The 25,021-nt window shown below is 41.8% G+C and overlaps 1 protein-coding gene across 1 annotated transcript in view; it reads right to left on the bottom strand.

Annotated features, from left to right (window-relative positions):
• LOC126426509 (uncharacterized) overlaps positions 1–25,021 on the bottom strand; it is an 88,603-nt gene that overhangs the window by 29,310 nt on the left and 34,272 nt on the right. Inside the window, exons 3-4 of the mRNA XM_050088415.1 lie at positions 19,348–19,526; positions 3,951–4,078 (exon numbers count right to left, since the gene is read on the bottom strand). Coding sequence (XP_049944372.1) covers positions 3,951–4,078; positions 19,348–19,526 — 307 coding nt within the window. The remainder of the gene's footprint in view (positions 1–3,950; positions 4,079–19,347; positions 19,527–25,021) is intronic.

Raw genomic sequence — 25,021 nt, 5'->3', positions numbered from 1 at the left:
AATCCTTATTAATTACAAACACCATCTTTTTTTCTGTTTTACAGTACCTGCTCACCTCTCTAGCTAGTAAACTTGAACGCCGATCATACTTTCTATATCGTTGAACTTTCACATTCATCACTGAGGTATATACACTGACGGAAAAAAAAATCGCAACGCAAAAAATAATAAATGTAGAGCAACGGAATTTCGGAAATACATTTGTCTAGGTAACATACTTAAGTGAAGACATTTCAAGATGACAGGTTAATGTAAGCCGGAGATAATGTATTACCAATGTGAATTGCAGATAATTAATAACCGCTGGAAGCACCAGAATGCTGAATTCAAGCATGCAAAAGTGCGTTGATTGTACTGTGCAGATGTCGGATGTCATTTTGTGGGATGGAATTCCATACCTGTTGCACTTGGTCGGTCAGTACAGGGACGGTTATACTGTTTCTGGCCGGCCGCTGTGGCTGAGCGGTTCTAGGCGATTCAGTCTGGAAGCGCGCGACTGGTACGGTGGCACGTTAGAATCCTGCCTAGGGAATGGATGTGTGTGATGTCCTTTGGTTAGGTTTAAGTAATTCTAGGGGACTGATGACCTCAGATGTTAAGTCCCATAGTGCTCAGAACCATTTGAACCATTTTATACTGTTTCTGGATGACGCTGGAGTTGTCGTCTGATGATGTCCCGTATGTGCTCAGTATGAACAGATCTGGCGGTCGAGCAGGCCAAGAGAATATGTCGTCAATCGGTGGATCATATTGAGCTACACGGTAAGTGGACCACCGTTATCTTGTTGGAAAAAAACCAGGAATGTTGTTCATGAATGTCAGCACAACAGGTCGAATCACCAGACGGACGTACATATTAGCAGTCGGCTACACGGGACAATCACGAGAGTGCTCCAGCTGTCATATGAAACCGCACCCCAACCATGGCGCCAGGTGTGGTTCAAATGGCTCTGAGCACTATGGGACTCCACTGCTGAGGTCATTAGTCCCCTTGAACTTAGAACTAGTTAAACCTAACTAACCTAAGGACATCACAAACATCCATGCCCGAGGCAGGATTCGAGCCTGCGACCGTTGCGGTCTTGCGGTTCCAGACTGCAGCGCCTTTAACCGCACGGCCACTTCGGCCGGCCACGCCAGGTGTAGGTCCAGTCTGTCAGCCATGCAGGTAGGTTGGTTGTAGGCCCTCAACCGGCTCTCTCCTAACCTATATCCGGTCATCACTTACACCGAGGCAGAACCAACTTTTGTCACAAAACGCAACAGATGTCCACCCTGCTCTGAAGTCGTAAATGGCGGTGGTTTGCGTCAATGCAATACACACGCTACACGGCGTCTGGCTCGGAGCTGTCCTGGAAATGACCGACTTCTGACAGTTCGTTGTGCCACTGCGGTGTCAACTGCAGCTCAGATCGCTGCTGCACGAGCGAGATAAGCCAAACACGATGGCCTTCCCTATCAGTAGTGACACGTGACCGTCTGTAGCGCAGTCATTTCGTGATAATAAATTTTTGTGAACACAGCTGTCAGCCATCTGCAATTTTTACATTCCTCCCAAGCCTTTCTGCAATATCGCAGAAGACACATCTAGCTTGTCATTGCTCTATTACATGACCTCATTCAAACTCAGTGAAGTGGTAATAATGGTGTCTCTCTTGCCTTAACGGCATGTTTGACGAACGTTCATTTACCACGTCTAGTCTGAAAGGTAAGTGACGCTCACGAATGTTGCAGCGTGTATTTAAGGCAGACCTGATTTGCATCCTCATAGTAATGCTTCTGGTGGCACACTTATGCGACTGGCGCGAAATTTGAATAGATATCGTATTTCATATGTAGCAACCCACCAACCAACTTTCATTTATGTCGCACAACTCCTTCTTGGTGTTGAGCTTTTTTTTCGGTCAGTCTATTTAGGTTAATTAGAAGATGCCGATTGGATACTCCTTCACGTTGAAAAGACGTAATTTGACGAGCCCAGATGTCAACTTACACAATTTCTATGGAAGCAAATTGATAGAGTAGATGTTAGCACTTGGAATGAATCATAACAGATCCCATTATAATTGTAATCAGATACTTAATGCACCAACACGAATGAACACCAGCTCCTGTGGCACAAATGAAGTTTCATCTCTGAGCTATGTCAGTTGAATGAGAAGATCATTGTTAGGCGTTTTCTACCGTTTTCAGATTTGTAAACTGAGTCAGTCAACATTTTCCCTTATTGCCGCAGATGCTTCTCATCGTTGGTAGTTAACTGCAGCCTCGTCACAGGATTAGGCAGACGGTTTCTAAAATTAGCTGGACGCGATCTGTTTCTAAGTTGCACCCATTTATTTGTAAGATCTGACCACCTTCAAATTAAAATTGCTGTTGCACTACAAGGAAAATGGAGGGGACCTTATATGACACACAATTACTCATAGGTAAACAGATCTGTTGAGTAAATAACATTAAGAAGTAGACATTACTCTCTCTGTACACGGGTGATCATACTTAATATTTAGAGAAAGTATCATACGTGTGTATTGAATTCTTTACTTACCATAATATTATGGCACCATCAAAAGTAATTAAAAAAGATGCAACTACATTTGAGTGATACACGTCTCGGAATTATAACCTCAACCCGGAATTTTGAAAGTGAAACTGCTACATTCACTAAAACATGCCTAATTTTTCTTAAGATTAGCGAAAATCAAAATAAAGATATTAACATATGGTATAAAGCAACTATCATTTACTAAGTAATGACCTTTTGTCAAATATTTTCCCATCAGTTTTAAAAGAGTGCAATAGTCTCCTCAGCCGGTTGGTGTGGCCGTGCGGTTCTAGGCGCTACAGTCTGGAACCGCGTGACCGCTACGGTCGCAGATTCGAATCCTGCGTCGGGCATGGATGTGTGTGATGTCCTTAGGTTAGTTAGGTTTAAGTAGTTCTAAGTTCTAGGGGACTGATGACCACAGAAGTTAGCTCCCATAGTGCTCAGAGCCATTTGAACCAATAGTCTCCCTTTTTTCAAAAGAGAGTATTTCATAGTGGTAAAAAGCTGAATTATTAGGTATGGTTCAAATGGCTCTAAGCACTATAGGCCTTCTGAGGTCATCAGTCGCCTAGACTTAGAACTACTTAAACCTAACTAACCTAAGGATGTCACACACATCCATGCCTGAAGCAGGATTCGAACCTGCTACCGTAGCAGCAGCGAGGTTCCAGACTGAAGCGCCAAGAACGGCTCGGCAACAGCGGCCGGCTATTAGGTATGAACAGAATGTCCGCTACCAGTAACTCAGATGTACTCGACAGTTCAACTAAAAGAAAACGTGTGTGTTCCTTGCATTGTCGGTATAATACAGACGGCTACAGCTTTTCTTTACGACATCCAAACCACTGCAAAAAAAAAAAAATCATCTGACACATTATTAAATACTGATGGCTACGTAATATCTGACCCCCCCGTTCCCAACCCCTTCCCCCGCCCTCCCACCTTAATATCCCGTTAGAGGAAGAGATCATGAATCAGCAAATTCGGGAGATGAAGATATAAAATACGAGAGGGAAGAGCCAATACATATCTACACATATCCACTGAATATGTAGCCAAGAGGCTTAGGCTTGTGTAGCTTGATGTGATATAAAACTTCCCAGATCTGTTAAAGAAATTCTGGGAAAGTACGAAAAAGTATACAAAGGACCTTCTTTCTATTCGCGCCTCTTCTGGGTTTCTGTTCTTCATTTAACAAAGTTCGCAGGCATTGAGGTGGGTCAGAACTCTTGCAGAGAGTTATCATTACTATCGGAGAGTCAAACAAAACGACAGTGTGAGCCAGTTAAATCGGGAAGCATATTCGAGTACTGACAACTTATTTGAGGCAATGTGTGCCATTTCCTCATACCTCGTTCGTATGATACAAGTCAAAATAGGAAAAACAGAAAACAATACTTACCACGTGTTCAAATGCCATGGGAACGAACAGTTGTGAGATATGCGTCACACCGAGCGAGAGCAGCTGGACGGAGTCTCGCCAGTAATTGGAGAGATACTCAAGGAACACCGGTACCTCAGCCTCGAGTTCTGGAGAATAACACATAAAATACTAGTAAACAATTCAATGGACCCAATTTTTGTAGCAGCACAACGTGCACTTCACCAGGTCAAAGAGTGTATAAACATAGAGTTTACTTTTTGGAATTAGATCAATGTACGCTATTGGAGATAATGAGAGTTGTAGTATGGACACTTTGATAGAACATTACCAGTGATTTGATAGAACATTACCAGTGATAGACCTAAATAGGACATCAGGCAGACAGAGAGTGGTCTGTGGTAAACATGAAATCGAGAGCTAATACACAGATGATATTAGTTTGTCAGTGATATCAACCAGACACACTGCATTCCCCATCCCTCTCCAAACTATCAGAGCCTACTATTAAAATTAAAGGAGCAAATCAAAATCTCACCCAGTTATTCTTGATACCCAACATACCTTTCCCCTACCCCACCACCTCATCAGCCAATCATGGCCCAGTATTAGAATGAAACAGCCAATTAAAGTGCTAGGAGACAAAACTAACACAGCTCTGGCAGTGAGAAATATAAAAACCAATCGGTCACGGTGTACTGTTAAAATTTAACAGTCAATCAAAATCCAAGATGGTGAACTAACACAGTCTTGATTTGCACTCTTCACCAGTCCGTCTGCAGCCAATCACTGCAAACTATTAAACTGATACGTAAAATTATGTAATGTTCTAGCACCAAGATGAAATAATTTCCATAACATTTGCACACACACACACACACACACACACACACACACACACACACACACACACATAAACATGCTTAATCAGCGTAATATTTAAAAGATGCAAGAAAAGGCTCCCATTTGGATTTTTTCCATGATATTTACATAAAATGGCGTACTGATCCATGCACACATGTGCATATGTGCATGTATGCATGCACACACACGCACACACACACACACACACACACACACACACACACACACACACACACACACACACACAAACAAACAAACAAACAAACAAACAAACAAGCACATGCACACACACACACACACACACACACACACACACACATACTTTTTGATGAGGGCAGTGGTGCTCATTTGATGAAACTCTATTGAGTGGGATAATAATCACCATTGTAATGGGAAACCACTACCTCCCTGAGTGATCAAGAAAAGACACCTATCACCATTTAAAAATGCAATGGGTCATCACTTCCAGAAACAAAATGTGTCATAGTTTCAAAAACACTATGGGTCACTGCATGGAGAGCTGCATCAAACCAGTCTCTGGACTGAAGACCACAACAAGAACAAACTAATGGGTCACTGTTTAAAAAATGAAATGGTTAGTGTTTGGAGAAACGAAATGGGTCACCAGTTAAAAAAATGTGGCACAGGTCGCTCTTTAAAAAAATTAAATGAGTCAACATTTAAAAAATTAAACAAGTGAGTGTTTAAAGAAACAGAATGGTTCATTATTCATAAGAAGAGTGTGGTTCACCATTTAAGAACATGGAGCTGTAACGATTTATAAAAATGGAACAGATCACACTCTAAAGAAACTGACTGAGCCACCAGTAAAAAAATTGTAATGCTTCACTTTTAATAAGAATAGAGCACATCACCTCTTAAAAAATGGAACCAGTTACCATTTAGAAAAAGGAATGTTTCAGTGTTTATAAAAATGGAATGATGGGAATTTATAAGAACGAAACATGTCCCTGGTTAATGAGACACAATGGGTCATCATTTAAAAAAAGTAACATGTTAGGATCTATAAAAACGGAAAGGATTACTGTTTCAAGAAACTGAATGAGTCACCATTTAGAAAAGGGCAAAGGTGGGCCACTGTTCATAGAAATTGAATTGGTCAACATTTCTAAAAACGAAATTGGGCGCCATTTAAAAAAAAAATGGAATGTGTCACCATTAAAAATGGGACAAGTTACCATTTGTAAAAAATGCTACTGGTTGGATTTTAACAAGTTGGAATGAGTCTCCATTTATAAAAACAGAAGTCACCATTTATAAAAATCGAACAGGTCACCATTTAAAGAAAACATAAGTTTCACTATTAGAGAAATGGAATAGTCACGAAGACTGCCACAAACTATAACAAATTACTTTACAACTTTAAAAAACCGTTACAAAAATATACCAACTTGTCCCAGATACTCTAAAAAGTTACCGCAATATTGTGAAAAATTGATAACCAAATTATAAAAACTTGCCCTGAAACTGTACCAAATATCCCTAAAAGCTGTAAGAAACTGTTCTCTACCTTACAACAACACTGTTCAAATTGGCCTCAACAACGCAACACATTTCCTCAAAATTGTAAAGTATAATCTCCAAACCTTCCTTTCATGTAAAAACTTGACCATGTTACAACGAAAAGTATAACAAATTTCCTATAACATGAAAGAAGTTACTCTCAAAACTAACAAATTTCCCTCCATAGCACAGAAAACTGTGACACACTGTCCTCAAAATCTCAACAGACTGACTTGCACGTAACAAATTGCGTATGTTACATGAAAATTGTAAGAAAAATCCCTCAAAACTATATAATAAATTGCCCTCAAAGCCCAACAGATTTCCCCAAATCTGAAATAAATTTCCCCAGAACTGTATTAAATTGCCGCAACAGTAAGAAACTGTTCAGCGATATTGTAACAAGTTTCCCTCTCAATGGTCTCATCACTGAAATTAATTGTTTTTCTTATCTCCCCTTCTAGCACTGCCCTGTCATTAAATTTCTTCTGACATATATCTGTGCACAAAATATTTCCACATTTATGATTTATATACAAAATATAATTTGGCATCTCTCCATCTCCACATTGTCATTAAATGTCATCACTCATGTGTGTGGTCACACACCATTTTATAAATATCTGACTCCAACTCCACCCAAACACACACACAGAAAAACTCGCACACACACACACACACACACACACACACACACACACACACATGCTGGGGTTGATAGTGAAGACCCACCTGCTATGTGGGAGAGATCACCTCATGTCTCAATTTTCTAATGATATAGCTTGTTAACTTTAAGCTGTGTGAAGCATAAATTACGGAATGAATAAAAAGGAAAACCTAATCAAACCAAACCTTAGGCATAAAATTTATTATATTCTTTTTTCACTCAATGTATTTATATGCAGCTTTCTTGTATGCAATGTTTCTCACTAGCTGAGCAATTATTATGGATCATTAAATTTCCATCAGAAACTAAAGCATGATATTCACCTAAAGTTATCGTCTACTATTTACACTTTTTCGATATTTACATTATTCACCGTTTTTCCACTATTTACATATTTTACAATAAAATTACTTATAATTATTTTTCGTGTCATAATGGTCTTGATCCAGTGCATTTACCTTATTGAGAAGTATATGATGCTTATCATCATATAAGGCAAGTTTGTGTTGTTTAACGGTAGAAACATGTTCCTTTGCGTAGATTGTGTGTGGAGAGTCGTTCAGACTTCCAAATTCACTATACAACAATTATAACAAACTATGGTTAATCTATTAAGAGGCAACTGTTTTATATCTTTTGCTCTGCGTATTACACACCCAGACTCGGTCTATTGAGCAAACATTTTTGTTCATTGGGTTAAAAAATCTATAACAGGTTCATCATTAAATGCGTACTTCATCAGAACAACCATTTCTTTGTTTATCACGCTGATGAATACTGTAGCTGTTGTTTTCAGGGTATCCCTACTTATCGAATCTTGTGTGCATATATCTCCTGAAATGCTAGTAAGATATTGGGAGATTTGATGTGGTAAGTTAAGCTATCGGTGTGTATGTAGCACAGTGTTACATGTTTTTTCATAAACTTGATTAATATGTACCCATGGTGAAAGTTGGTAAGTAGCATTTTCGAAGTATCCAGTATGGCTATTCCCACTGTGAATGATTTATGGAAGACTACATTGAACCCATCCAATTCAATCATGACTAAATTTTCTTTCAAACTAACATCCCTTAGATTTAGCTTGTCTATCCCAAATCTATCTTCCCAGGGGTAGTATATGGATATTTAGCATTACTATTATTATTACTTTTCTAAAGCATATGTGTTAAAATATTTGTGTTGGGCTCAGATATGCTAATTTATACCTCAAATGTTGTCATTTATTGTATGTAGATCACATATTAAAAACAAACAGAAAATAAATAAATGTCCAAAAACATGGTCTTTCATATCATATAAGATAGAAAGTAGTGTTTTGCTTTCTTATTATAGGATGGTGGTGGCACTTTTCCGAACATAAGAGCACATCCAAATGCAAATGATGAAGTAAATACTTTAGCAATATTAGAGATCCAGTCCTAAATCGTACACTATGTTGGAATCGTCTGGTACGTTTTCAATCACGAAATTCGTACTCTACGGAGGTAGCAATACCAGACACAATAAGGTACTGCAACATGTAGGGGATATTCCAGTAAATTCGATTCATTGATCACATATTCATATAGAAAATTACCCTTGTAATTAACTATTTCAGAGTCTCGACAGTCTCGATCATTGGTCACATTGAGTTCATCTGTTTTCCGGTCAGAGGCTCACCTTTCAACCAATCATATCAACAAATTTAGTGAACTGATATGTCAGAAATTTACGTTGCAGTACCACTTTTGGTGCAATGTAGCAATTCTATTCATAAAATATATATATTTCTCCATATTCGAAAGCAGAAGAGAAACATGAGCTGGATTTAATTTAATCTCTTTGTTGCCATCAGTTGTCTTTTCCTCACAAGTGTTTGTGATCAAGAAATGTCTGTTACAAATGCTCAGATTATGGAATGTGACGGGCACTGTATACTGAGACCTGTAATTCACACTGCAACTTGCATGTGATGCAAATCGGTATGCACCAGGGAGTTGGTGACAATTTTCATCACCTTCGTCAAATAGCTCCAGGCCAATACACAGACCTCTGACGAGTGAACAGCAATTCTTCTTCAGAGCTCATTTCCATCCTTTTATTTTGTAATAAATTCTTACTCTCGGCGATTGCATGGAGCTCTTCAGTGAACCATTATGCAGTCGCTGACTCAACACAATTTAAATTCGGAATAATCCTGCTCATAGCCACAGTGCTGAATGAGTTCTGCAAGTGTTCTGATCCGAATATGAATCAGAGTAAGTGCTATGATTACAAGCAGTAACTAGTTCTAACTTGCATGCCATTCCGGCATAAATTACGAGATGTAGTTCCAGTTTGTTGCTTCACTTTGTAAATTTTACAATCTAATTTTTGCCAGCACGAAATATGCTGCTGACCATTTAACTAAATTTGCATCTGACTTTTCCTGGGAATGATAACAGCACAGGCACATACTACAGTTCAAATCTAATAAGCAGAAAAAATGTGCTCTGTTAATTATGGTAAATTTATGTATGACATTTATTTATATCAGTAAACTACAGCATTAATAGATTCACATGCTTGTCACGATGGTATTGTACGATAAGAAACAGTACAATTCGAAATTTTTGGTCCTCTCTCTTATTTTCTGTAATCATCCATTCATAAACTGAATAGTGGATGTGGTAGACATTTACAGTCGTATTCACTGTGTACTTCGAAAATGTGAACATGTCTCAGCTTTTCAGGAAATGATACCTTGGACAAATTTAATTTCTTTCCATATAAAATACATTTATTCGTAAGTACCATATGTTGATTAACAGGATACAATGCTGCTAGCATTGACCACTTGAAGTACGCATTGTTCTGGGACTGGACAGTTGTTATTGCACGGTTATCTGCTATCATTGTAGACAGTTTCGTGTATGCTTCTGCATACACTTTCTTGTTGTCATTTATCTTGACATGCTATTGAACTACAGAGTCCGCTGTAAAAATGTACACATCCTTTAAGAAACTAAAAGTATTACTTATGTGCTTATTTCGCATTTCATAATTGATCGCACGTGTTGTACAACCTTCAGTTTAGCACATGATTCCTTTAAATGTTAAAAATGTTCACCGTTGGCATCTACACACATAACAGATCGACGAGCGGTCGCCGCAACTACGTCAGTCAGTGCTAGAGTGGAGATAGCTGCACATGTCGCTGGAATCTCCTGGCGAAGTTCCTCCAGTGTGCGTGGCTTATGTCGATAGACGCTATGTTTCACAGTCCCCCCCCCCCCCCCCAAACAAAAGTCCAAAGGTGTGAGATCTGGCGACAGTGAAGGGAACTTAAAGGGCCCTCTTCGTCCAATCCAGTGCCCCAGAAAATGGCCATCCAGCAAAGCTCCTATGGCTCGGTGGTAGTGTGGTGGCGCCGTGTCCTATTGGTAGAAGACCTCTTAGTCAGCTCCATAAAGCACACGTATACCTGGCAAATTTGTTGTGCGTAACATGCCCAGGTACACTTCCCCAGTGACAGTAGCATCAAAGAAAAAGTGTCCTAACAGGCCCCTAGATGAACCCACGCATGAACCCCTGGTAGATTGACCATTTTATCCACATAAACATGAGTATTTTACAATTCCCAGTGCACACTGTTGTCTCTATTCACGGTTCCCTTAATTTTAAATTGTGCCTCATCACTCCACATTACCTTCATCACAAATTGTTCATCATCACTTTGCTGATACCATTCACAAAATTGCATTCCGCGATCGGGATCGTCTTCATTAATCGGGTTCAGTAATCTTCGAACGTAAACTTTCCACTTTGCAGCTTTCAGATTTCATCGTAAACTTGCACTGCTAACCCTCACATCACATGCAGAATTCTGTGGAGAATTAACGAACGTTTCCAACACAAGAGCCGACGAAGGAGGACTTGTAGCTGTACTCTGTCTTCCTGATCTGAACATCACAAATCGTTCCATGCACTTCAAACGTGTCAATGATGCGTTTGTTAGGCGGGTTGGCGGTTTTGTTTCAAACTCCCGCCTCCATTGACGTTGCAATTCAACGGTATTATCAAACCTGAAAAACCACTTCACAACACATTTTCGTTGCTCAAATGTCCAACCATCGTGTTTTCTCAATACCGAGAAGAAAGTACTTACACCTGTTGAACCAGAGACCATACTTCAACACACTCGTAACTCGAATCGAATGATAATATCGATATCTAAATAGAGGCTCACAAAGAACGTATACATTTTTCTGGCGAACTCTGTGTTTTCGTCAAGGCCTGTCTAGTCTCTCTTTACCATAAAGTCTCCAGTGTCCTTATCAGCTTGTGACTGACATTAATCAGGTAACAACCATCAATGATTTTGGATGGTATTAAAGTCGCATTTTTGGTACTGAGATACAGTTTTCTTCACCAGATGTCTGCAAAGGAAAGATTCAGACTGACGAAAAAGTGAGTTGAAAGTGTTGATTAATCAGACGAACTTTGCTTTCAAAAACGTGATAACAGGCGCCTAAGAAAGTCCTAAGTTCCTTAAAACGAAGCCTGTGGTCTACCACTCCCCTACATATTCAGCTTCTAAAAGCAGACTCTACAACTAGTCATTTGAGGTCATTGAATTTAATGCCAACAACAACAAGAGAAATAGGAAAGATAGCTGATGAAAGCTTTCTTTACTGCTAAGGATATAAAATTCCTTCAAAAACCGACAACGAGGGAACACAAGCGAATATTAATGGAATGCAGTTCATTCATGGTCACCTATGTAGAGAAGTCATTGCTCATTCACCCAGATTGTTCAGAAACCTGACTGAAAATCTCACCCTCTGAAATTCATTGTGGGTGTCGAATATCATGTGGTTTGCATGTAACTAAGTGTTCACTTTCTGATCCAGTTCACAACGATTACCTTTAAAATTCTGCACAGAATGCTGCCTGCTTCTCAAAGGGTGGAGATAACGTGACAGCACACATACTTTCTTGGAAATGAGGAAGAGAAAGAGAAGGACTCTTCTGTCGGGATAGGTTTGGTGGTAAAACTCGAGATACGAACGTGCATGTGCAGTCCCTGATTCAGCGAGAATGTACACTTTAATTAAGGAATTTTGGGAAACTCCTCACTAAAAGTTACAGACGGGTTTGACGTGAAACCAGAGATTTCACATACAGAAGACATTAATGCTATATCACCATAGCTGCCAACATCATTTCAGCTTCTCTACAACGGGGGTATGTAAGTCTTGCAAATAAATAATTCGATTACTCTGATGTTTTATATTTTATTATTTTTATCTGTATTTCACTCATTACTCTTCCATTTCTTTGTTTCAATATTGCAGTTCCTGCTAGTAGTTGGAGTGAGAGCACAGTCGTTCCACCAAAATTCGACACAAGCGGTAACGCACAACAAAATAAATAAAAAGTAGGAAGTCTTCCCTTGCGCATGCATTCCTTTACGCAGAGACCAGTAATACATGTTTCACATCCATGAAATCACTAAGACATGTTTTTTTTTTTCATTCAGTGTACAGTACCCACAGGGAATATGTGGTTTAATAACCTCCTCCTCATCGAGCAGAAGAAAACTCGCAGTCAGCTGTTGCAGCTGAGGGTCTTGAGTTGTAGAAGACCTCTGCAGGCTGAACATCACCGATTAACCTAACACTTTAAAACAAAAAATGAGTGTACTTCTGTTACTGAATGTATCGAATTTTGGATGAATGAGCAACTAATTCTGTGGGTAGGTGAACATGAATGAACTGCATTCCACTAGTATTCGCTTGTGTTCCGCTCGTTGTCGGATTTTAAAGGAATTTTATATGCTTAGCAGTACAGAAAGCTTTCATCAGCTACCTTTCCTATTTCTCTTATAGATGTTGGGATTGGTTGGGAAAATGTAATGTCACTGACACAGACTGTCAAAGCACTCAAAGTTTTCAACTGGAGACATGCATATTAGCACAATCTTTCTAATTTAGAACGAAAATTCCCTTAACTTTCATTGAAAGTTGACAAGGGTAAAGATGTATCTGATATGCTGATTAAAAACACATGAAAAACCTGTTCACTCTTACGTTATGATATCAGTAATCACACAGTTGATGTTTCTCTAGAGATGTTTTGATGATTAATGATCTGTACAACGGAATTTATGAATCAGCTTATGTGACAGGTTGTATGTTCATATCAGATTCCATTTCCTTTATGTTATCTTCCATACACATAAAATCCTTGAAGACTGTTTTGCGCTATTGAAATGCAGGAAATTAATCCCACTATTGAAAACCAGAGTGTAAATTCCATTTTTCTGGCTATATATTGCAATACATCAACCGATATTTGTTCAAAGTTGTGGACTCATGCTAGTGCTGCAGTTCAGTGTTAGTGCATTTTATCCACACTTTTCCTACCTACATACAGATTCAGACACGAAATTAATCTCCATTTTGCTCACTTAGTCTAAAATATCGCAAAACATAATCCATGGAAGTTCTGTGCCATGGCTCAAATCTATAGTGTGCCAGTCGCTTGCATCAGAGAAAAACAAAAACTCATCGTTCATAAGCTTTGCTAGTATTCTGTTCCATCCCTCCAGTGTAAACACTTGTACCATGTTGTTAATTGTCTGCATGTTCTCTCCAGCTGAATGTTTAGAATAGTTAGTTACGATTATTGCTTCAAGTTTATGATGGATCGTTTGCAGAACATTCCAGTGCTTAAAACAGGCATCATGCAAAATGTGTGGACTGATCTCACGTAAATTTGGCACCTGAACCATACTGAGAGAGCATTCAGCTGGAGTACCACCTTTTTACAGGAGAGATCTGTGGGCATTGCAAAGCCATGCGTGGCATGGTCAAGATTATTATACGTTCCTTGCAGAGCAGAAAAAAACCTTTTGCCGCAAAATTTTTTGTACCACAGTGAAGATGGCAGAGAGATGCCAGATCTGCTTATATGCCGCCTAAGACTAAGTTTTCGGGATATCCCGGGCCTTCGATGATATTCTTCGGAAATGTCGAAAACGAAATATGTAGCTTGTGTCGACAACAACATAAAACTTGCTGACTAACACGCACTTCTCAGGTGACTCAGCGTGATGACGCCTTATAAAAGCTGGAAGACTCCCTGCACAAACTTTTAGTTGACACTGTTCCATAATAATGTCACTGTCATCATAGTAGTCGCTGTCATCGCAAATTGTGGAGTATAAAATGCAGTGCATGATAGGATCTGTATGTTTTTCTTGTTGTAATACAGGAACTCAGGGATTCCACGTCAAGTAAGTCGGAGGATATGGGTGAGAGTGATAGCGCAGAACGCAGTGTAACGGCGTGTTTACACCTGTGGGCGCCTCCAGAACTGCGGCTGTAGCTCGCCACACATGCAAGTAGAGGTGCCCAGTGTGAACGCAGGTGTGAATGAAATCACTCCTGTTGCAGAAAAGGCAGACACCTTCACGCTCTCTACTTGCGTGTGGGGCAAGCAAAGCCGCGCAGCGACTATACGCACATGTGTAAACGCTCCTTGAGACTGCCGACGTTATGCAATGGCAACGCTATTTGATACTGAGTGTGAGACGCACGAAATTCCAGGCAGCGGTGCTAGTTCGTCTGAAAGAGTGCAGGATATATCTGCCGTCTAAGTTCTCGACTATTAGTCGTGCTGGACTTAACTTTCTGAGCAGTTACGCCACGTGCATGATACATTTCGAAAGCATGAGTAACACAGTCACAATTTATTTCGAAAATTTTGTTGTGTCATTGTGTCTATTGTTTACATAAAAATGTTACTTTATGTACATAAACTATTACGCGGTGGAGGAACATAAATATTAATATCGGAGCTATAAAAGAAGTTTCTTGTGGTTCCTTGTTTACTCTGAAGTAGTGTTTAATAAAGTACTTCCTCTGAAACTTTTATAAAAGTTCAGAGGAAGTACTTTACAGTTTCTGAACATTTTCTTGTTTTCTAAGTGTATGATACGTACAATTATATATTTTACATCGAAATTATTCTGTTCCAGTAAAACGAGCCAGTTCATTCTTACATTAAGAATATATTATTCATAATGTATCTATAGAGTTAGTTTATAAAATGCGATTCAATGCCATTTAGAATTTATGAAAGCAGATGGAGCAGTCGAAACTGGGACGTCTAATGCAGTTGTCTCTAATATTTACTCAAACTTAAAAACATATAGTTTGCAGTAGATGATGTTCTAAACAAAGTGAGTGACAAAGGGTACATTCATAATTTTACACTGTGTGTTATACAATGACAAGACAAATTTTCATGCCAAAATATTTACAATAAAATTTATATACGTATGACTTTTGGTTTTTCTTTCATCCCCTGTGTAACACTTGTGTGAATAAATTTGTACACAAATGTATGTGAGATGAAATTTAATATTGAGGCAGAAGTGGAAAGAGAGATTGGAAATATTTGTGAGATGGAATTTAAATGATGAGGAAGTGCAGTGTTTATACAAGTCGTACATTACACAAGGTGTGTGTGTGTGTGTGTGTGTGTGTGTGTGTGTGTGTGTGTGTGGGTTCGTGCATTACAGTGATAAAATACAGAGATATGTATGTGTACGCAAATACTGCAGAACTGGAGCCATTTTCACATCTCATTTTAATATACACTCCTGGAAATGGAAAAAAGAACACATTGACACCGGTGTGTCAGACCCACCATACTTGCTCCGGACACTGCGAGAGGGCTGTACAAGCAATGATCACACGCACGGCACAGCGGACACACCACGAACCGCGGTGTTGGCCGTCGAATGGCGCTAGCTGCGCAGCATTTGTGCACCGCCGCCGTCAGTGTCAGCCAGTTTGCCGTGGCATACGGAGCTCCATCGCAGTCTTTAACACTGGTAGCATGCCGCGACAGCGTGGACGTGAACCGTATGTGCAGCTGACGGACTTTGAGCGAGGGCGTATAGTGGGCATGCGGGAGGCCGGGTGGACGTACCGCCGAATTGCTCAACACCTGGGGCGTGAGGTCTCCACAGTACATCGATGTTGTCGCCAGTGGTCGGCGGAAGGTGCACGTGCCCGTCGACCTGGGACCGGACCGCAGCGACGCACGGATGCACGCCAAGACCGTAGGATCCTACGCAGTGCCGTAGGGGACCGCACCGCCACTTCCCAGCAAATTAGGGACACTGTTGCTCCTGGGGTATCGGCGAGGACCATTCGCAACCGTCTCCATGAAGCTGGGCTACGGTCCTGCACACCGTTAGGCCGTCTTCCGCTCACGCCCCAACATCGTGCAGCCCGCCTCCAGTGGTGTCGCGACAGGCGTGAATGGAGGGACGAATGGAGACGTGTCGTCTTCAGCGATGAGAGTCGCTTCTGCCTTGGTGCCAATGATGGTCGTATGCGTGTTTGGTGCCGTGCAGGTGAGCGCCACAATCAGGACTGCATACGACCGAGGCACACAGGGCCAACACCCGGCATCATGGTGTGGGGAGCGATCTCCTACACTGGCCGTACACCACTGGTGATCGTCGAGGGGACACTGAATAGTGCACGGTACATCCAAACCGTCAACGAACCCATCGTTCTACCATTCCTAGACCGGCAAGAGAACTTGCTGTCCCAACAGGACAATGCACGTCCGCATGTATCCCGTGCCACCCAACGTGCTCTAGAAGGTGTAAGTCAACTACCCTGGCCAGCAAGATCTCCGGATCTGCCCCCCATTGAGCATGTTTGGGACTGGATGAAGCGTCGTCTCACGCGGTCTGCACGTCCAGCACGAACGCTGGTCCAACTGAGGCGCCAGGTGGAAATGGCATGGCAAGCCGTTCCACAGGACTACATCCAGCATCTCTACGATCGTCCCCATGGGAGAATAGCAGCCTGCATTGCTGCGAAAGGTGGATATATACTGTACTAGTGCCGACATTGTGCATGCTCTGTTGCCTGTGTCTATGTGCCTGTGGTTCTGTCAGTGTGATCATGTGATTTATCTGACCCCAGGAATGTGTCAATAAAGTTTCCCCTTCCTGGGACAATGAATTCACGGTGTTCTTATTTCAATTTCCAGGAGTGTATAACTGGGATTGGCTGAAGAGAAAGAGAGGGGGGGGAGGAGAGTGTGAGTGGGTGGTTTACAAACCACCAGTGGGCTAATTTCACCATCTTAGATTTCAATTGACTGTTTTGTCTTAATAGTAAGCTGTGGTTGACTGGGAAAAGGGAGGGAGAGGGAAAATGAGTTATGAGGTGCAAAGCACAATTGGATTTGATCTTCCATGTTGGATTTTGGTAGGCTGTTTCACTTTAATGCTAGGCTGTGATTGGTTAGAGTAGGGATATGGAGTTAGTGTGGCTTCAGGTCACTGACAAGCTTGATGATGACGTTGATAAGCCAGTGCTATCTTGACAAAGTCAAGCATTCTAGGTCGTTTCATAGAACCATGTGTGTAGGCAACTTGCACTAACATTTCCATTTGTTAGGGTCTTTTAAGTGCATATAGACCCAGAGTCAGAACAGATATACTGGTCTCGAGCTAATTATGAGTGAGTGTACAAGATACACGTGAAAAATTCCAGTTTCCTATGCTCAGATCACATGGATTCCGCCAGACAGGTGATGTCATTTCCACACGATCCACTTGCTTCATTGGTTTTATAGTCACTCATGTCCACAACAGCTCTCCTTATACAAGTATATGAAACAGCTTTCATTTTTCCATACCTGCAATACCAGATCAGATATGTACAGCACTTTGCATATTGGTTGTACCCTTGGACAACACTATACCTTTCTCCATCTCCTTCTCCATTTCATCTGTACGGCTGTGGGACAAACTTTCATGTGAATTACGTTTTATCCAAAACGGATCTGCATACAAGACGGGATTAATGGTTTACCAGTTATCATCAGCTTATCATCCCCTTCAGCATATCCCATTTACCTTGCTTCCATCAGGCAGTGAGCTAGTATTTCCTCTTTATTGTCAACACTATCAACATAGTCCTCACCCCTGTCTATTTTCTACCTTCCATGCCATCTACTAATAACACGCTAACCTTTCTTGCCCTTCCTGTGTCCAGGGAACTTCTGTCCCACAATATTCCTTTTGCACTGATGCCATATATATCTGTTGCCAGTCATTACCCAGTTTCGATAAGAACATAAAAAGGGAAGGATAACGGAAATCTTAAATGGCAGCTATCCATTACTATATCTCTCACTACTGTTAATATTATTCTCGTTATCGGTGTTATTATTATCATCATGTACCTCTCATGTGCTATGTGTGTTGTAATGTTGTGTCACTAAAACCGTTAGCTTAGATGTTAGAAAATGCATGAATGGCGCAATCTTATCAGGTGAAATAAATGTGTGGATAAATAAATAAATAAAATGTATTTAAATTCGCTATGGATTTAACGTTTGTTAAATTATATGTAAGGACATGTCGCCTAATCTTACTTTCTTTCAATTCGTGTCGTCTGTTCTGATGGTGTTTACGTTGTTTAGCAGATCCTTGTTCCTTACTAAAATGTGTGTGTCAGCAGGTCTCGATAAATTTCCAGATGTGCCAAGCATGGCACAAGATCGCCTAAAAACCTTTACAAATTTAGGGTGAAGCGTACAGGACCTTTCTGCATCATTGATATCACCAGAACGACAACGGACGAGACTCTTAAACTGTCATGTGTCAGACCTTTGTGGAAAAGTTATTTGTAGTCTAGACCACATCACGTTGTGTAGTAATATTTAATTCTGGACGTATTCCAGACCTTCATGTTGAGTATACTGTGGACACTCCCATCTTCCAAGCCATCAGTCATGTTCTCATGACTGAATAGATATGTTAATGCCTTGACGATCACCCAGGTGTACTTAGACACCTTGACTGGCCCCCATATCATGTGATATTAATGTCACAGAAAATGCCAGAGACCAGTGTGTGAATTGTAGCATTCAACATCCCTGCAATTTGGTAGCTTTGTGGGACCTGATGAGTGGCTTCAGCTGGGTGTGATATAGCTGGATGGCTTTGTGGACCCTCTGCCTCCCCATACACTGTGTTGTGATGTCGGTGTGGTCTCTCACCTAGGGGGGGGGGTTCACATTTTTTCTCTAGTATACTTATTTGACATCAATTACAGTTTTTCTTCAATATTTATGGTAAGCAATATTATCAAGCATAAAAGGTACCTTATGTGCTACCCAGTTATCATGAAATATTGCTTTCTTCGTGCAATGTGGTTATTATTTAGTTCTAAGTTCACTTTTTCAGGGTATTTTGATTAGGACACAGTTATCTGCTCTGACACAACCACATCATCTGCATGTTCACCAGCTTAGATGAGATTTTCTTGATAGCATACTTCCAAACAAACTACTCACCAGTTTTGTTCAAGTACTGGTAACTCCGAAAAAAATGCCTGTTGTATGTATAGGCAAGGTCACTCCTGGAGACTATGGCCTGCGTGATGCGACGAGCAGCCTGGAGTAACTGGGAGAGCAGAGGCTGCCTCCGATGATCGGTTGACAACGTCTCCAGATTCCATTCCACGTCGTTGAACCTTTCAAAATAAAATGGAGTTACCTGACGTAATAAATAATATTCTGAAATTTAATTTTTTGCCAGAACATACTCTAATTGTACTCTCTCAAAATTTTACATTTCCCTATGGCAGAGGTGACCAGATCATAGGTCGTTAGAGATCAATCAAGGAATCAGACTGAGTTATTCCAGCCTAAACTGTGAGAGATATGTGAGTCTTTAGTAAGCTGAGCGGTCTCTGTTGAAATACAAGAATGCCTGTGCACACATTCATCTAAAACTATGACAGGACATGGAATGTGCTCTGCTGCAGAAGGATCATTACTGCAGTATGGCTTTAGGGAGCATACACAGTGTACTAACGGTCAGTATTTGAGTTCGATGAAGCAGACTTTGGTACTCAGTGTCACTTGATGCAAGTCGTTCAGACCACCTTCAAAAACATGGTGTAGGCAGTTCTTCACAACATGTCTCACACTCTGCTCCTCTACGCCACTGACACACCTAGCAATTTCATTATATATCCCACTTCCTCAGGATATGGCCACTTTTCCCTTGTGCCGTTTGAATACCACGGAGTCCAGAGCTTTCGTGATGAGGAAGAGCAAACACAGAGTTTTCGTCAGTTAGGCGATTCTAAAACGCGACATTTAGAATTGTCAAGGGTGCTGATCGGTGCCTCAGCCAACCTGCTCAGTGACAGCTTCGTTCAGTGCTGGATAAATGAGAGCGATAGGCGTAATGATATGTACTGCTACGGAACAATTTGGACATGGAAATAGCATTCTGGAGCATAATTTAAGAATCCACAGCCAGGTTTTAGGTGTCAAGTGTAAGATAGAGAATAATTACACTCTTCCAGTGTCTGCCATTATTTTAGCTAACATGTCCTTTGCAGGACAACAGTACACAGTTTAGAGCTGATAATATAAGTGTGAGTGTGGATACCTTGTGTGTGTGTGTGTGTGTGTGTGTGTGTGTGTGTGTGTGTGTGTGTGTGTGTGATTAAGAAATAATTTTGTAACGATTAGCAACAAGTCTGCTACATGCAGAATGTTTTCCTCCCATGCTACATTGTGAATATGGATATGCGAGAGACTAACAAAATCTCACACTGGAGGCGACGTTTCACAGATGACAGTTGCCAAATTCTACAGATAATGGATGTAACAGCAACAGATGAGTTCGTCGATTTGTGCCAGCACATCGAGGAAATGCAAGAGAAAACAGTTAGATGAAAGGAGTAATGTGGCACACCATTGCTGTCGTCCGCTACAGTGGCCCACATGGTGTCTAATAGATCAATAGAGACCAGGAAAGTGATACTGAGATCTGATTCTGGCTCCAGTCTTCACGAATCGCAGGTAACCAGATGCTGGATCACTGCAGAAACAGTTCAGGGTAGTTAGCCGGAGGTGTTATGGCTCAGCTCTTAGGACACGATGCAGTTAGGGAGACCTGTGAGGTGTGAAGGTGAGATGTCCACTGCATGCATGGAGACGTCCACAAGAAAGCATTACAGTTTCTGCCAGGCAAAGTTTACAACAAGTTCCAGCTCTTTCAGAACTGAGAGGTCAGCCAGTGGCAGGTGCACATGCTGTGAAGAGATGCTGATGCCTCGTCAGTGTGTCGTGATGCTGCTGGCGCAGGTCAATGCCTCAGCTGCATGTAGAGTTGGCATCGGCAGCAGGCGCGGCATGCGTAGCCCACAGGACGTTATCAGCTCCCAACTCAGTGCTTTCGATGATCACCCCATCCTGCACTCATGCAGTGTCTGCTGATGGTGATCCAAGATGCGAGTTGCCGTGCGAGTTGCCTGGTTATCCACAGTGAGTCGAGCAAAACTGCTGCACATGTTCACGAGTCAGCCAGATGTATCTAGTAGACTGGCCGGTGCAAAGATGGCAGCTTGTAGATCATCTATGATGACCCAGTGGAGGGGAGAGGCTGGCTGTTCACCAGTTTTCTCATTCACGATGACCCAGCAGGCAGCAGCAGGAGACCACAGCTGTGGTATGCATCAGTTGTGGCTGCCCCCAGTATTGGAAGTCAGCAGCACGTAGAAGGGTAAACATAGCTATTACCATAGTTGTACTTGCGTAACAGTAGTTTTGTGATGATGAGTGATGGTGAGTAAGTAAGTTATCGTATGTGCAATAACATTATCTGCCCTCACATGTCTGTCTGTTTGGGTAAGCTTAGCATGTGATGTGCACCTGCTCGTCCCTCTCCCAAGCCGTCCCAGTACACAGTGCATGGCATCGTGCAATGTCACTGCTGAGCCGTGTGTATGGAGAGGCATGGGCAAGAGCATGCGTCTAAGTATTTTCCCTTAGGTCACGTAATGTTATTAAATCAATAGGTATATTGTAGCCTGCCTTCTTCTTCAAAGTTAGTAGTCTCCATACCCGTTTTCATCGAAATTAGTTGAGTAGGTTAGTATGAATAAAACTTTCGGTTATGGTTTTTTTTGTGTTGGAATAAAGCCTTCACAGAGCCCCAAGCTATGCTCTACTTACCTGTGAAGTCAAGAAAATTCATCTAGTAATTTTGGAGAAGCGTGTTCGAACAGACAAATAGAGAGACACAACTGTAATACAGATTTATTCTTAGTACAGAATGAAGCAATGGCTGGGTTAGAAACTGGGACCTAGGGCCCAAGACGCTATTCCTAGACTATGGGTGAACTACTGCTTACGAAGCTGAAACCCAGTATGCGATTAAATGAATATCAGCTGCAGAACAAATGTTTCCCTCGTGATATTAAAATACACTGAAGAGGCAAAGAAACTGTTACACCTGGAAAATATCGTGTACGGCTCACGCGAGCACACAGAAGTGCCGCAACGCGACATGGCACTGACTCGTCTAATGTCTGAAGTAGTGCTGCAGGGAACAGTCTCCATTAATCCTATGGGGATGTCCATAAATCCGTAACAGTACGAAGGGGTAGAGATATTTTCTGAACAACACATTGCAAGCCATCCCAGATACGGTCAATATTGTTCATTTCGGGGAGTTTGGTGACCAGAAGAAGGGTTTAAAAGTATAATAGTGTTCCTGGAGCCACTCTGTAGCCATTATGGACGTGTGGGGTGTCGCATTGTCCTGCTGGAATTGTCCCCGACCGTCGGAATTCACAATGGAAATGAATGGAAGCAGGTAATCAGACAGCATGCTTACCTACATATCACCCATCAGAGTCGTGTCTAGACGTACCAGGGCTGCCAAATCACTCCAACTACACGCGTCCCACAGCATAACACAGATTCCACCAGCTTGAACATCCTCCTGATGACATGCAGGGTCCATGGATTCATGAGGTAATCTCCATACCTGTGCACATCAATCCGCTCGATACAATTTGAAACGAGACTCGTCCGACCAGGCAACATGTCTCTAGTCGTCAACACACCAGTGTCGGTATTCATGGCCCCAAGCGAGGCATAAAGCTTTGTGTCTGCTCCGAAAGCCCATGTCGATGATGTTTCGTTGAATGGTTCGCACGACTTGCTTGATGGCCCAGCGTCGAAATCTGCAGCAATTTCTGGAAGAGTGGCACTTCTGTCACGTTGAACGATTCTCTTCAGTCGTCGTTGGTCCCGTTCCTGCAATATCTTTTTCCGGCCGCAGCGATGTCGGAGATTGGATGCTTTCCCAGATTCCTGATACTCACCGTACACTCGTGAAATGGTCGTACGGGAAAATCCCCGCTTTATCGTTACCTCGAAGATGTTGTGTGCCATCGGTCGTTGTAGCATTAACCGATCTGTCAACTGCACCAGACACTTGTTATCCTATATAGGGGTTGCCGACCGCAGCACCGTATTCGGCCTGTTTACATATCTCTGTGTTTGAATACACACTCCCGCAGCAGTTCCTTCTGAGTAAAAGTATGTTGAAATGATCTAGGACTTGAGATTTGTAGATATTCAGTGAAAGTTGTGGTGGCAACATCCATGCAAAAATGTCGCTAACAGTAATGACAGACTCCGTGTTCCATCCCTGATGGGTCAATGGGGATTGAAGAACCACTGTGTCATCTTCTACTAATGGTGCGCCTGGATGTGGAACTGAGGATCGTGGGGTCAGCACGCCACGCTCCCAGCTGTCGGCTTTCATGAGGCTGGGTACGCTCTGTTCTTGTTCTCTGACAAAGAAAAGATCCCTGCCAGTATCGGAAATCGAACATCACTCCATACACATGCCAGAAACACTGACCAGGTCTGTGGAGGTGTATAGTAATCATGTGCGCGGACTCTGTGCAATGCCTGATAATGGTAGCAAATTTCTGAGTGAAATTAAAAACGAACGAAATGTGTTTATATCAGGTCGGCCACTATAACTAAATTTCCAACCAGCTGCTTACTTTTAGATGAATTAAAAGTAGTCGAAAAGTGCAAGTCTCAAATCATCAAATGCACGTGCATCGAAGCACGAAATAAGCTCTCTGGACAGAATGTTATTCACCGCCTTCATGAAGTACATGGGTTGCTTTGGATTGCTGCAGGTGGCACAGAACTTGTACCAGGTGGTCACGTGACCCTCCACAGCTCACGTTGGTGGTGGCAGTGAGGTGGCAATCGCGGTTTGTTTGTGGCAGACGGCTGTATGTGGGTGGACGTACTATCGTCTTGGGACATGCACATGACCAAGGTCAGAAATGAAGTTATCCAGTTTCTTCGTGTATCATTTCGGACTGTCAGAGTGTCTCACAAGGAATGATGTACCACTCACACTGATGTAACACAGCCTGAGAACAGTCGTCAAATAAACACCCTAGCCGTCAGGACCAGAGGCGACTGTCACTTGGAGTCAGTAACAGTGGGTTTCAAACCCAACGTAAATATCTGCTCTCACTGAATGCAGGTCCTTCTCAATGAATTAGCGAATGATCGACGAGAAGGCACCTGCATAGATAAGAGATTTCGAGTCGGATGCACTGCAAAAGGCCGTTGCCTATAGTGGCAAGTAAAAATACGCGTCTTCAATGGAACAAGCCATACAGAAACTGGACAGCCTATCCTCAGATGATCAAGGCACTTTGTGCACCGACATTCCAGTTAAGCGTCTAATGTTCAGTGTGTATGGGGTGTGTTATCGGGCTGAAGGTGCTTGTGTAATGTTTTGCGTGTGGTTTCCGCACCATGACTTTGATCCACTCATTCAGGACACCATGAAACTAAGCCAGGATGGTTACTTCAACAGTCTCTCCCTATCCTCAACATCTTCGTGATGAGTATGCCGTGGACACTTCCATCTTACGAAATAAACCATGTTCCTGATTTGACAAACAGCCAACCTACTCCGCCTGTACATGCCGACTATACGGCCTAATCTTAAAGTCATAGACAATGTCTGATGCTATTTATAGCAGCAGCTGACGTATGCCATAGATGCAGAGTCGTAGTAGATGTGTAGTGTACTATCCAGAACAGGTTGGCTGCTCTTGAAACATGGTGGTGTCACATGAGAACACTGATCTTCAATGCATGACATCATCAGTGACCTTGA

Source organism: Schistocerca serialis, chromosome 11 (genome assembly GCF_023864345.2).
Source record: "Schistocerca serialis cubense isolate TAMUIC-IGC-003099 chromosome 11, iqSchSeri2.2, whole genome shotgun sequence".
NCBI classification, from domain to species: Eukaryota; Metazoa; Arthropoda; class Insecta; order Orthoptera; family Acrididae; genus Schistocerca; species Schistocerca serialis.
Note: the sequence above shows the minus strand (reverse complement) of the source record. Positions and strands in the feature narration are given on the sequence as shown.